Here is a 12,732-nt window from a genome sequence, read left to right as displayed (position 1 = left end):
ATTCCCAGTGAGCAGGTGGGAGCTCTTAGAGAGCTGGACATCTCGGCTGCTACTCTACACAGAGAGCAGGTCACGCAGCGGGCGGCGGTGCTGCAGTCTCATGAGGTGGAGGAGAGGGTGTCTGCGGCGCCCACCCATCCGCCTCGGGTCTCGGCCGTCCCGGCCAAGCAGCTTCACACGGCCGCCTTTGCCTCCTCAGTCCAGGAGAGGCAGAAGTTCACGGAACAGCACTCTGAGCGCATCCTGAGTCCAGAGCTCGTAGCCTTAGAGTGTACCAAAGAGCAGCCGTCCAAAGTCATGTCAGCCATTGCAGAGGAAGTCCTCCCCCTCTCCACGGTGAGAGCTGAAGCTCTGGCTGACAGGAAACCAGAGCAGGTTCAGACATCTACTGAGCCCAGGCAACTTGTCAGCGGGCACCAAGTAGAGTCTGTTCTGCCTATCCTCAAAGAAACCTCAGCCACAACCCAAAGGCCGGACGAGGAGAGGGGTTTCAGGGTCACAGAGGGTGTAAAGATCCTCTACTCGGCCCAGTCCACAGGACAGCTGCCCATAACAGAGAGACACACTGATCCTCTGTACGCTTTAGACCTGCCCTCTAAACCCCTGATAGAGAAAGAGCAGCATAAGCCAGTGTTAGCACCAGTCAGTGAAACTAAAGTCACTTTAGCCAAGGAGGCGATGTTTGAGATACACAGGCCATCACAAGAGAGTGCAGTCCCATTCAAAGACAAAGTCTATAGATCAGCTATGAGTGCTGAAGAGAAATACCAACTCCAAGCTGAGCCCTCAGGACTCATACCAGGTTTAGAATCTGCAATGACTCTGCAATGTTACAAAGAGGGACAAAGGCTCCTGAATCTGCAGGTTTTCTGTGATCAGGATATTTTACAATCAGAAGGTAAATTTACTAGTGAAAAACCTGCCATAGAGAACGCACAATCAAGGAAAAGTCCTATTTTATTACATTCAGTCACACAGGATGAGCAGAGAACTGTTGTTTGTGAAGGAACTTCTGAGTTTTCAGCGAAGATTAGTTCTACGTCCATTGAGCCCAAAAAAGAGGCACCACCAACACTCTATGTTCAGTCAGTCCATCCCGTATCAGCCCTACCTAAGGAAGACATATTTACTGTTTCCAAACCAGAAGAGCAGGTGGCAGCACAGGGACAGGAAAAGGCCAGGAGACATGCAGCCATGTCAGAGGAGAGACGTGAGCTCACGGCAGACTATCACAAACATTTAGACGTGTCTGTGACGGGCGTTGAGGCGCAGCTCAGAACAGAACCCAGGCCTCAGAACGTGCTCCACGTCTCCTCTCAGCCCATGCAGCTCCCTAAGGAGACACCCTTCGCTGGCGACGTTAAACAGCAGCGTGCTCTGATCCAAAAGGAGGAGCACTGGAACGTCATGCAGTCTGTCAGCGTGACAGACACACAGGTTCTAGAGGAGGCTCACACCACCAGTCTGGTTGCCGAGACCAAATTTAAGCCTGAAATGACAATTGAGCCAAAGATACCTAAAAGGCCGGTTTACATTGAGGAGAAGGCAGTCGCCGCAGAGAGCTGTGTGGTGCTGGAGGCGGCCGAGCAGGACTTTGCAGTGCAGATTCAGGAGGGGCAGTCAGTCAGACAGTCGGTTCTACTGGAGGAGAAACAGGTGTTAATTGGAGAGCAGTCCAGTGAGATACACAGATCTGAAGGTTCCGTTGTCAGTGTCAAGACTCAACCTAGGGAACCTATGTTTGTTCACGAGTCTCAGGACAACCAAACTCTCCCTAAGGAGATGACTTTCGTGATTCAGATTCCCAAAGCGTCCAGCGTGAATATCAAACGCCAGCTGAGAGACGCCCTGCAGTCCGCAGTGGCCCGCGACCAGCCTCTGTTATTGGCCGACGTCGTCGGGAGGTTAGAGGCAGCTCAGATACAGGAGGTCAAGGTTCAGAAAGAGCCCAAACGTTCCGTGTTTATCTACCTCATCACAACGGCGGGCGCCCCCTTGGAAATCACATTGGCTTTTGAGGGAAAATACCCCCAGATGGCTGACCTCAGGACTGAACTGCAGGCAGCTCTCCATGCCATGGTTTACCAGGAGCAGCACGTTCTCACATCAGAGCAGCCCGGTACCATGCAGATAGACAGGCCTCAGAAAGCACAGGTCAGCTCAGCCCGCTCCAAAGAGCTGCGCTCATCCGTTGTAGACACGGTGACCGTAGCGGAGAGCGTGGTTGGTTTCCCTGCGGCCGTATCTCAGTCTGCTAGCGTCCAGACTGAAGCCAGGACCTCCATCCAGAGTGCAACGGTCCATAGTCAGTCAGAAATATACGAGTCCATAGAAGTTAGTAGCAGACAGGAGGGTAGGTCTGTGAGCATCAGGAGGAGCCAGGGCAGAAATGTGGGGGCTCTAGATTTAACAGCCTCGCTGCCCGTAGGACAGGTTCCCGTTGAACGACATGTGGACATCTCCGTCCACAGGGAACTGAGGGAAGAGTATCTGTCCGAGGCCATCATGATCAGTGAGTCTTCAGACGGTCTGGTAGATTATCCTGTGGTTTTAGAGTCACTGGGTGATGTTTGCACAGAGGAGAGTAGTATGGCTGTGCTCAGCACGACCATTAAGCACGTCACCAAGGTGAACTGGTTTTTCAAAGGACAACTGGTGAAGTCTGGCAAAGAGTTCAAGTGTTCTAAAGATCACGACACATATACACTAACAATCAACAAAGTTGTGAAGGAGAAACATCAAGGAGAATATGTCTGTGAGGCTGAGAATGAAGCCGGCAAGACGACAACGACTTCAAGACTCACTGTGGTCTCCAGAGGTTGGACGATGGAGAATACTTTGATATAATCATCAAAACTAACTCACACACTTCAATCTTAACTTCTGTTTTATAAAAACCTCAAACCTCCAAATTTACTTTTCTCTCCAGTTTTACATGAATGAGCGTCCGCTTGAGGCGGTATAGCGATCTATTCACATTTAAAACAAATACAATCACTTATTTTTTGGAGGTTATGAGGTTCAAATCAAACAGAAGTGACACTTCCACTCATTCTTTAACAGTTGGATCTCCACAAACATCACTCCCATATCCACCTGTGTTCTTTTTCTTCACCTCAAGCATCCGCCACTATTGACTGTTCAATCCTTTTTGCATGCTGTCTTTCACTCCTCTTATCTAGAGTTCTGTTCATCTGCACACCTTCAACCAAATCTAACATCATCTTCCTCCCACAGTCACGCCAGGATAATGTGTTTGTCACCTTCCATCCTAGGTTCACCATTTCATGAGTTAACCTCCTGTAGAAATATTCCCATAGTAGGAGTTGATACTGGCCACTTCCACAATGTTAATTTCATTATTTTTCTCTCCTACAGTGGCACCGGTGTTCAAGCACAAAATTGCTCCCATGGAGATCAACATCGCCCAACCTGCCAAGTTCGAATGTGACACAGAGGAGGCGCCAAATGTGAAATTCCAGTGGTTTAAGGATGGAAGCACGATCAAGGAGGGCGATAAATACAGGATCCTCAGCCGCTACCAGACGTCCTCTCTGGAGGTTCTGAGCCCAACCAAGGCTGACAGCGGAGAATTCACGTGCAAGGCCAGCAATATGCATGGAAGTGACAGCTGCTCCGCCAAGCTGTCAGTGACAGGTAAGAACAACGACAAGCTTCATCGCTCTCCTCTGTGCTGGTTTGTTGAAATGAAAGACCTGAGGTCAACGCTGCAGTTGAACTCTCTGTTCTGTTTTTCTTCTCTTGTTTTCTCTTGTTTTCTCTTATGAACTGTTGTGCTGTTGAGCAGTTTGGATAGGCGCTGTGAGGCGATTTCTCTCAGCACCGGTCTAATGCATTTATGTTCTGTTTATGTTGTGCTGAAAATAGCAGATCTACAAACTCAAAACAAGAAGTGAGCTTGTAGATTGGCTATTCCATAGTATAAATTTATCGTATAAAATAAATATATAACCCTTCTAATGGAAGTGATGCATGGAAACGTCATTGGTGAAAACCTCACTGGTGATAACTTAGACAGGTTAGATTGCGTTGAGTTTGCTTTGAGGGTTGAGCTACAATATGTTTGAATGGATTCTAATAATCACATTAATAATGTGTATTTCTTCTTTCTTAACCTCATAGAGCTGTACCCGCCCAGCTTTTTAACTAAACCTGAGGGTCAAACTGTGTATGTTGGAAAGAGGGCCGTGGTCCAATGTGTTGTAACAGGAACTACACCTATGAATGTAGAGTGGCTCAAAGGCGACCACGCCTCGCCTAACCTACCTGCACACTACCGCACCTCTTCTGAAAAGAATAAGCACACACTTGAAATAGCCAAAGTCGAGGCGACAGACCACGGTGTGTACCAGTGTAAGGTCTCTAATAAAGCTGGAACGGCTGTGTGCAGCATGGAGCTGAGAGTTCTTGACAAGCCCAGCTTTGTCAAACCTCTGGGCCCCGTGTCTGCCGTGGTTGGAGCTCCCCTGCACCTGGAGTGCCATGTGAGCGAGATGATGGGAGTAACCATCACCTGGACTAGAGGTGGCAGAAAGGTGCACCAGTCACCAGATTGTAAACTGTGTTTTGAAAATCAGATGGTGACACTTGATATACCCAAAGCCACGCTGAAAGATTGTGGGGAATATGTGTGCACAGCTACAAATGAGGCTGGAAGTGCAACTTGCTCTTCTTCAGTGGTGGTTCAAGGTAAGACTGCTTTTCTTAATTTGCAGGGAGTACTACTGCAGCATTTGAGGTTGTCAGTGATGTCCAGTACTGAAAATGGACGAGAACGTCCTTTCCTTGTGTGAGTCAAGGACACAATGTTCACGGTGATGTGACTGTGTGTGTGTTGAGTTCAATCAAAGCAAACCACATCTTATCAAATCTTCTCTTTTTGTCCACTCTTTCTTAATGTTGAGCTGTTGTTGTTTTAAATGCCAACTTAACTTGACATAACAGTGGCTCTTTGTAACAACAAAAACACCTTCAGAGCAACCAGGCTTTGTAAAGCGTCTGGAAGCCACTGTGGTCTGGAAACAAGGCAGCACGGCGCGCCTGCAGTGCACTGTCAAAGGAACCCCCGAGCTCCACTCCACCTGGTTCTTAAATGACAGAGAGCTCTCTGCCGGGGACAGATATCGCATCGGTCTGAAGGAAGGAGTTGCGTCCCTGGAAATAAAGGATGTGGCTTTGGGAGACGGTGGCAACTATACCTGTGAGGTTCTGAATGAGGCTGGCTGCGAAAGCTGCAGCATCAAAGCCACCGTCAAAGGTGTGTAGACTTAGTACGTGGATAGAAAGGAGTTTGTGTAGTGTAATTAAAATTAGGCAGCACCTAACCCATTGAATGTTCCCCTCTTAGAACCTCCCTCTTTTAGAAAGGAACTGGTCTCTGTCGAGGCAGTGAGAGGAGCCGTGGCCACATTTGAATGTGAGCTTGAAGGCACCGCACCGTTTGAGGTGACCTGGTTAAAGAACAAGAAGGTGCTGTCCACAGATCAGAAGTATAGAATAGTATCACAGAGATCCATGGCCTCTTTGGAGATCCAGTCATTTGCGAGCGCTGACATTGGTGAATATCAGTGTGTCGTGTCCAACGAGGTTGGCTCTACATCTTCAAAGTCAGTGGCTAAACCGAAAGGTTAGTAATGTCAAACACCCTTACAGGGCATTCTTCATAGCTAGAACTTAAGCACCGTTGCTATAATAAAGTGCTGCTACTATTATTTCAGAGCCGCCAGTGTTCTCGAAGAGAGTTGAGAGTGCCACTGCACTGTTGGGAAACGCAGTGAAACTGCAGGGCACCCTAAAAGGCTCGGCTCCCATAACTGTTAAATGGATGAAAGACTCTGAGATACTGAGAGATGACGATCCAAACGTCAAGATGTTGTTTGACAACACCATTGCTAGCCTTTCATTCTCATCTGTCGAGATAAAACATGGTGGCAAGTACACCTGTCTAGCAGAGAATGAAGCAGGGCATCAGAAATGTGAAGCCGTTTTAACAGTTCAAGGTTAGAAGAATTACCTTTTTTGCCAAATTCAGCAATATTCAGCACTATATTCTATGACGTCCTTCATATAAGTATTGATCATGTTTGAATTAAGAAATTGTGTTGTTGTATTTTAGAACCGGCTAAAATCTTAGAAAAGATGGCTTCCATCAGTGTGACGGCCGGAGATTCAGCCACCTTGGACTGTACAATCTCTGGAACTCCGGAACTTAAAGTCAAATGGTTTAAAGACGAGAAGGAGATGACCAGTGGTCGTAAATATAAACTGACCCTTAAGGACAATGTCTCCAGCCTAAAGATTCTTACTGCAGAAAAAGGAGACACTTCTGAGTATAGGATGGAGGTGTCCAATAAAGTTGGAAAGGATCAGTGCACATGCTCTGTATCCGTCTTAGGTTGGTTATATACTTTTTAGATGATCAAATTCAATGTTTGTAAAACACAACAGGGTATTCTTCTTTCGTATTAATTATATTTCCTCACACAGATCGACCAGTTCCACCATCCTTTACAAAAAGTCTTAAGAAAGTTGATGGGAATATTGGAACTGATGTCACTATGGATTGCAAAGTGTCTGGATCCAAGCCAATCAATATTTCTTGGTACAAAGACGGTAGAGAGATAAACACAGATGGGAAATATAAGCTGGAATTCAGTGAGAACACAGCCTCCATGCTGATAAAGAGCGCGCTGAACAGCGACTCTGGAGCTTACACGTGCCGCGCGGCCAACGCTGCCGGACACAACGAGAGCATCGGGGTTCTGTCTGTCACAGGTCAGATTAGTTCATAACATCAAAAGAACTTTGTTAGAGTAACGATGGACAACACGTAGGCATGTGTCAGTTCTTATTGACATTCTCTTTGAGTGTAATCATGTTTTTCTTCCTGAATTAATCTAGCATCTCCGGTTTTCACTATGAAGCCTGAATCCAAGGAAGTCGCACCGGGATCAAATGTTGTTTTGAAAGCAGGCTTCACTGGAACGGCGCCTTTGCTTGTTAAGTGGTTCAGAGAAGACAAGGAGATTTCCATTGGGGGCTCGTATTTTATTAAGAAAGATGCCTCTTCAAGCTCCTTGGAGCTTCACAAAGTGAAACCTGGCGACTCTGCCAAATACACATGCCAAGTATCCAATGAAGCTGGGAAGGCCAACTGCACCGCAGTCCTCTTTGTCAAAGGTGCCCTTTATTCTTTGCTAACTGAGAACAGTTTTGTTGTCTTTCTGTTTTTCTTCTGTCCTATCTCTGTTAACTGTTATTGTTAATTCACAGAATCGCCCACATTTTCATTGAAGGTCGAGCCTTCACAACTGGTTAAAGTTGGCCATTCTTTGAAGCTATTCTGCAAAGTGCAGGGCAGCCCTGTGATCAATATCAAATGGCTTAGAAATGGCGTCGACGTCAACTCAGACGACAGACACGTAATGTCTTTCTCCGACTCCATGGCCTCTCTGGAGGTCGTTGACTGTACTGTTAAGGATAGTGGTGATTACGTGTGTGTGGCGTCCAGCGATGCTGGCAGTGACCGCTGCGCCAGCACAGTCACGGTCAAAGGTCGGTTCAGTGTTTTAGCTTTCACGCCTTCGCTCCTCTCCAGCTGTCTGACTGCATGCTTTTCTTTAACAACCGAACACTCTTCTTTCTCACAGAGCCTCCGATATTCGTGAGGCCACTCGAGTCTGCCGAGCTCGTGAAGGGCGGCAACATTTTCTTGGAAGGAGCCGTGTCAGGCTCGGCTCCGTTTGAAATAATCTGCTACCACAATGATAACCAGATGAGAAATGACAAACGGCATAAGATCAGTGTTCAGAACGGAACTGTTACCGTAGAGATTTCCAAGTGTGAGCCTGGGGATGCTGGGAAGTACCAATGCTCTGTATCTAATGATGTCGGAGAGACATCTTGTTCTTGCCATGTATCGCTGAAAGGTTAGTTGAAACAGCAGTTGAATATTATAATTCTAGCAATTATAATATTACAATAATAATATTAAGGTTTTATTCCAGACAGGTGTCATTAACATAGAAGCAATGCATCATTAAGCTCAAACAGTTTAGTTTATTATTTAGAAGGAAAACATCAAACCTGGACATCAGAATGTTCAAACTTGAATCTTTATGTACAGTACATGAGTAAACCCTGTGTACTGTAGGCTATAGGCTGACTTGTGGAACCTCTCCCTAGAACTAGAACCCCCGTCGTTTGTTCAGAGACTAGAGAACGTGACCTCCCAGGTGGGTTCCGAGGTCATGATGAAATGCTTGTTCTCCGGAACACTCCCAATGACCGTCCGCTGGATCAAAGATGACCGCGAGCTCAGAGAAGATGAGCACATTAAGATGTCCCGCGAAACCCAAGCCGCCATGTTGAACCTGCAAAACACTCAGATATCCCACGGCGGGAAGTATGTCTGTCAGGTGCAGAACGCAGCCGGGAGTCAGAGATGTGATGCGGTGCTCACCGTGACAGGTTTGTGGGACTTTTTCTGGTCTTTTTTAACATCGCTATTTGAAAGTGTTTCTATACATGTTCACTAACACCAAAACAGCTGTTGATTCAGTTGTGAATGGTTTCTTATCCCAGTTTTGTCAGAACAGTCCCTGTTGATCAGTGCAACCCAGGGAGACTCCCTGCAGGGAGAGAAAAGGGCAATAGTTAAAGTTGGAGAGATTAAAGTGTTTGGGTGCAAAGTTGTTGCACAAGATTTTGTGACTTGTTGCTCAGATGTGAGCTGTGTGCTGCTATATTACTGTGAAGCTTGCAATGAGTCAGGACGAGAGGCTTTCTTTGTTGTGCTATCAGTAAAAGGATGGTTTGGAGATATCATCTTTATTTTCATGGTTACATAGAAGATCAATTCAATAATTTGGTTTATTTAAATGCAGGAGTAAGCCTCCTTCATGTGTTGAAGAGTTGCCTAGAGAGTGTTAGAAGGTCTGTGTCAGCATTTGTCTGCAAGGTGACTGCTGCGTTTGGGGTTGTGCATGTGGTTTAAAGAGCGAAAGCCTGTCACATTCAACACACACACACACACACACACACACACACACACACACACACACACACACACACACACACACACACACACACACACACACACAGTGATGAAGTCATGATTTTGAATATCTGTGATTTGCTAGACTAGATGCTGGTTCTTATCATTGCATGACTGCCAATGAGGTTGGGAACTGTACAAGTGCTGCAGCTATGTCAATCAAAGGTTGGCATTGATTCTGTGTCTTTGAATTCTCTCTCTCTCTCTCTCTCTCTCTCTCTCTCTCTCTCTCTCTCTCTCTCTCTTCCTCTTTCTCTCTCTTCTCTCTCACACACACACACACACACACACACACACACACACACACACACACACACACACACACACACACACACACACACACACAGCACAACGTGCACTTGAAGTGAAGGGGTCAGCCCCCCTCTCTGTGCAATGGCAAAAAGACAAGAGCTGGATCCTGGAGGATCCTAAGACTGAGAGGATGTTTGAGAACAACGTGGCCACTCTCAGGATTCCTGCCTGTGAGGCCGGTCACAGCGGGAAGTACACCTGCCAGGTGCTTAACGAAGCAGGGCAGGACACGTGCTTTGCTGCCCTCTTGGTGCAAGGTAGATTAACATGCTTCATGCACAGCGCTACTTCAGCCTAACATTTTAGATTCCATCGCTTTAACGATAATAATTTACACTCATGCCCATGCCTTTGCTTTATGTTATCATTTGAAACAGAATGCCTGATTCCTCCCGTGTTCATTAAGAAGTTAATGCACGTTCAGGAGGCGTTGGGTTCAGTGGTTGTGATGGAGTGTAAGGTTGACGGCTCTCTGCCGATAACCAACAAAGCCGGCAGCGCTGCCTGCAGTGCTGTGCTTACAGCTAAAGGTTAGATACTTAGATGTTTGTTTTCATTTACTTAAGTAATGTAAGCCTGTATATGAAGAATACAGCTCACACCCTGTATCTGAATGATGTTTCTGTAGTGCCGCCACACTACGTAACTAAGCCTGAAGCCCAGGCTGTCCTTCCAAAGTCTACTGTACGCTTCAGAAGTGTCTACGAAGGAACACCTCCGTTTACTGTGAAGTGGTTCAAGGACGACTCTGAACTCGTGATGGGTCCATTGTGTACGATTGGACTGGAGGAATATTCTTCTCACATAGATCTTTACTCGGTCGACTCTTTGCAAAGCCGGAACTTATTCTTGCCAAGTTACCAATGAAGCAGGAAGAGTGAAATGTGACGCAGAGTTGTTGGTGAAAGGTTGGACTTTTTTCTTTTTTTCCCACCACCTTTTGAAAAAATAATTCCACAACCACGTCTTCGCCTACGTCTTCATCTCCGCCAACTTAACCAGATTGCCATGTTTTTTTTACAGGGTTATTTATGTTGCCATTCAGCATCCCATGACCAGTCTCCGTGACCAACATCTCTTTTATTATTGGATGTCACGCTTTAGTAAATGCTTCTTATTTGATTTTGCAGAACCTCCACGGTTTGTCCGGAAAATGCCTCCCAATACCTTTGTGAAGCAGCGTGACGGGCACCGCTTCGAATGCAAGCTCACCAGTTCGCATTCCTTGAAAGTGTGCTGGTACAAAAACGATGAAAAGATAACCGACGGCGGCAACTTTAAAACCATGTTTGCCGATTCAACGGCGTACCTTCAGCTGCAAGCCATGAGGTTTGAGGACAGTGGCGTCTATACCTGTGAGGCGTATAATGATGCTGGCAGTGCAAGCTGCAGCACCATTCTCGCAGTCCAAGGTCAGCTACCGAAATTGTGCTCGCATGAACCTCAAAGTTTGTTGAGGGTGTTTTGAGATTGCGTCTTGCGTTTCCTCGGAACGTTCACGGTTGTTGTGCCTGAAATCACTTCGGCATGGACATTTGTTTTTCGTCTCCCAAAGTTTCGGAGAGCATGAATGTGAACAACCCATCGTATTAATGCATTCTTTCCTTTAAAATATTGTACCACAGACGAAAAAAGTCCAAATTTCATTCTGATCCCTCCACGAAAAGGCCTCGTTGTCCTGAACCCTTATCAATCATTTATACATTATGGATCAATAGTGTGGACTTAGACTGTTTTTCGTCTGTGGCATTCACTGCCCCCTGTATCGTATCACATTTTCTCTTGCGTGTCGTCTGCTCGTTCACAGTTAACACAGCACCTCGTTTTGTATGTGTCCTTCCTCTGTTAAAAGAATGACCAAACCGTTGACTGCCCCTTTTTACGTTTTCTTTGAACCTACGATCCTTTTGTAGCATGAATATCAGAGAATCTTCCCTCCCTTTGTGTTGTGCAACACTCCCTCCGTTTGTCATTTTTCGGTTTGGATTACGGTATGGATTCTCCGTGGCATGGACTGAACTGAGCATGTCCCCCAGACTTGAGAAAATGGATTTTGAAGATACTTGTCCGACCGTGACTATAATTTCCATTTTTTAACTTCTCTCAATTATATTTTCTAGAGCCCCCGTCTTTCTCTACTAAAACACCGAACAAAGTGGAAGGTGCAATAGGAAAAGATGTCAGCCTGTACTGTGAAATCTTTGCCACACAACAACCATGCCAGATTACCTGGTACAAAGACAAACGGCCCCTTAAAGATGGCTTCAAATATAGAATCATCACTGAAGGCACTTCTGCCACGCTCCACGTGATTAAACTGGGAGCCGACGACGACGGCGGCATCTATGAGTGCACCGTCTCAAACAGTGTAGGCAGTGAGACCTGTCGTACGACAGTTAGCCTAAAAGGTTAGTAAAGTACAATCTTTGGTAATAATTATTTAAACAGCACTGCTCCACGTGCAACCCCTTGACCTCACCGCCACTGTTTTGCTCACTATTCAGCACCACCAGTGTTTGTGAAGAAACTGACTGACCAGTCGGTGATGCCTGGTAAGGAGTTAACGCTAACAGCCACAGTCAAAGGATCCGAGCCCCTGGTTGTGTCCTGGGTTCAGGACAAGGATCACGTTCTTAGAGACGGTGACAACAGGAAGATCACATTTGAGAAGAACGTGGCCAGCCTTAAGGTCTTTAAGGCTAACGCCACCACAGAGGGAAAATACACCTGCCACGTTAGCAGTTACTCTGGAGTTGTGGAGTGTGTCTCCCAAGTCACTGTTCTAGGTTGGTACCACTCCAGATTCAGCCTTTCCATATCAGGTACAGATAGGATTCAGTTAGCTAAAGGATATTTTCTTGCTTAATTTCTAGAACCCCCCTCTATCGTGGATTTCCCCGAGTCTATAATTGTGAAGACGGGCGAGAATCCATCTCTTGAAGTGACCGTGTCTACCATGGCAGAACTGAAAACCACATGGTTCAAAGACAACAAAGAGATTTCCGCTGGTGCCAAATATCAGATGTCCTTCTCCAAGAAGATAGCCATACTGAAGATTCAGTCAGCTGATAAACCAGATGTAGGAGAATACAAGCTGGAAGTAAAAAATAGCACCGGAGCTGCTTCCTGCAAAATCAAACTGACTGTTTCAGGTCTGTGGTCAAAGTTCCCATGCCAGTGGTTGGCATGCAATATCAATTAATACCATAGATACAATTTCTATCTTACTTGTAGCACACAATATAATACCACATATTCTCTTTTCAAACAGATAAGATGATACCTCCTATGTTCATAAGAAAACTTAGGGACACCCCTCTTCTTGTGGGTAAGCCTGGTGAGAT

At 46.1% G+C, this 12,732-nt stretch overlaps 1 protein-coding gene across 2 annotated transcripts in view; it reads left to right on the top strand.

The window, feature by feature from the left end:
* The window catches only part of ttn.1 (titin, tandem duplicate 1), a 166,829-nt gene that overhangs the window by 31,165 nt on the left and 122,932 nt on the right, over nt 1-12,732 (top strand). For both annotated transcript variants that reach the window (XM_083777357.1, XM_083777356.1), the window contains exon 37: nt 3,379-3,657. In XM_083777357.1, coding sequence (XP_083633483.1) covers nt 3,379-3,657 — 279 coding nt within the window. The remainder of the gene's footprint in view (nt 1-3,378; nt 3,658-12,732) is intronic.

This window comes from Protomyctophum parallelum, assembly GCF_964188405.1.
Source record: "Protomyctophum parallelum genome assembly, chromosome: 11".
Classification (NCBI taxonomy): domain Eukaryota; kingdom Metazoa; phylum Chordata; class Actinopteri; order Myctophiformes; family Myctophidae; genus Protomyctophum; species Protomyctophum parallelum.
This window is presented reverse-complemented; position numbering and strand designations above follow the sequence as displayed.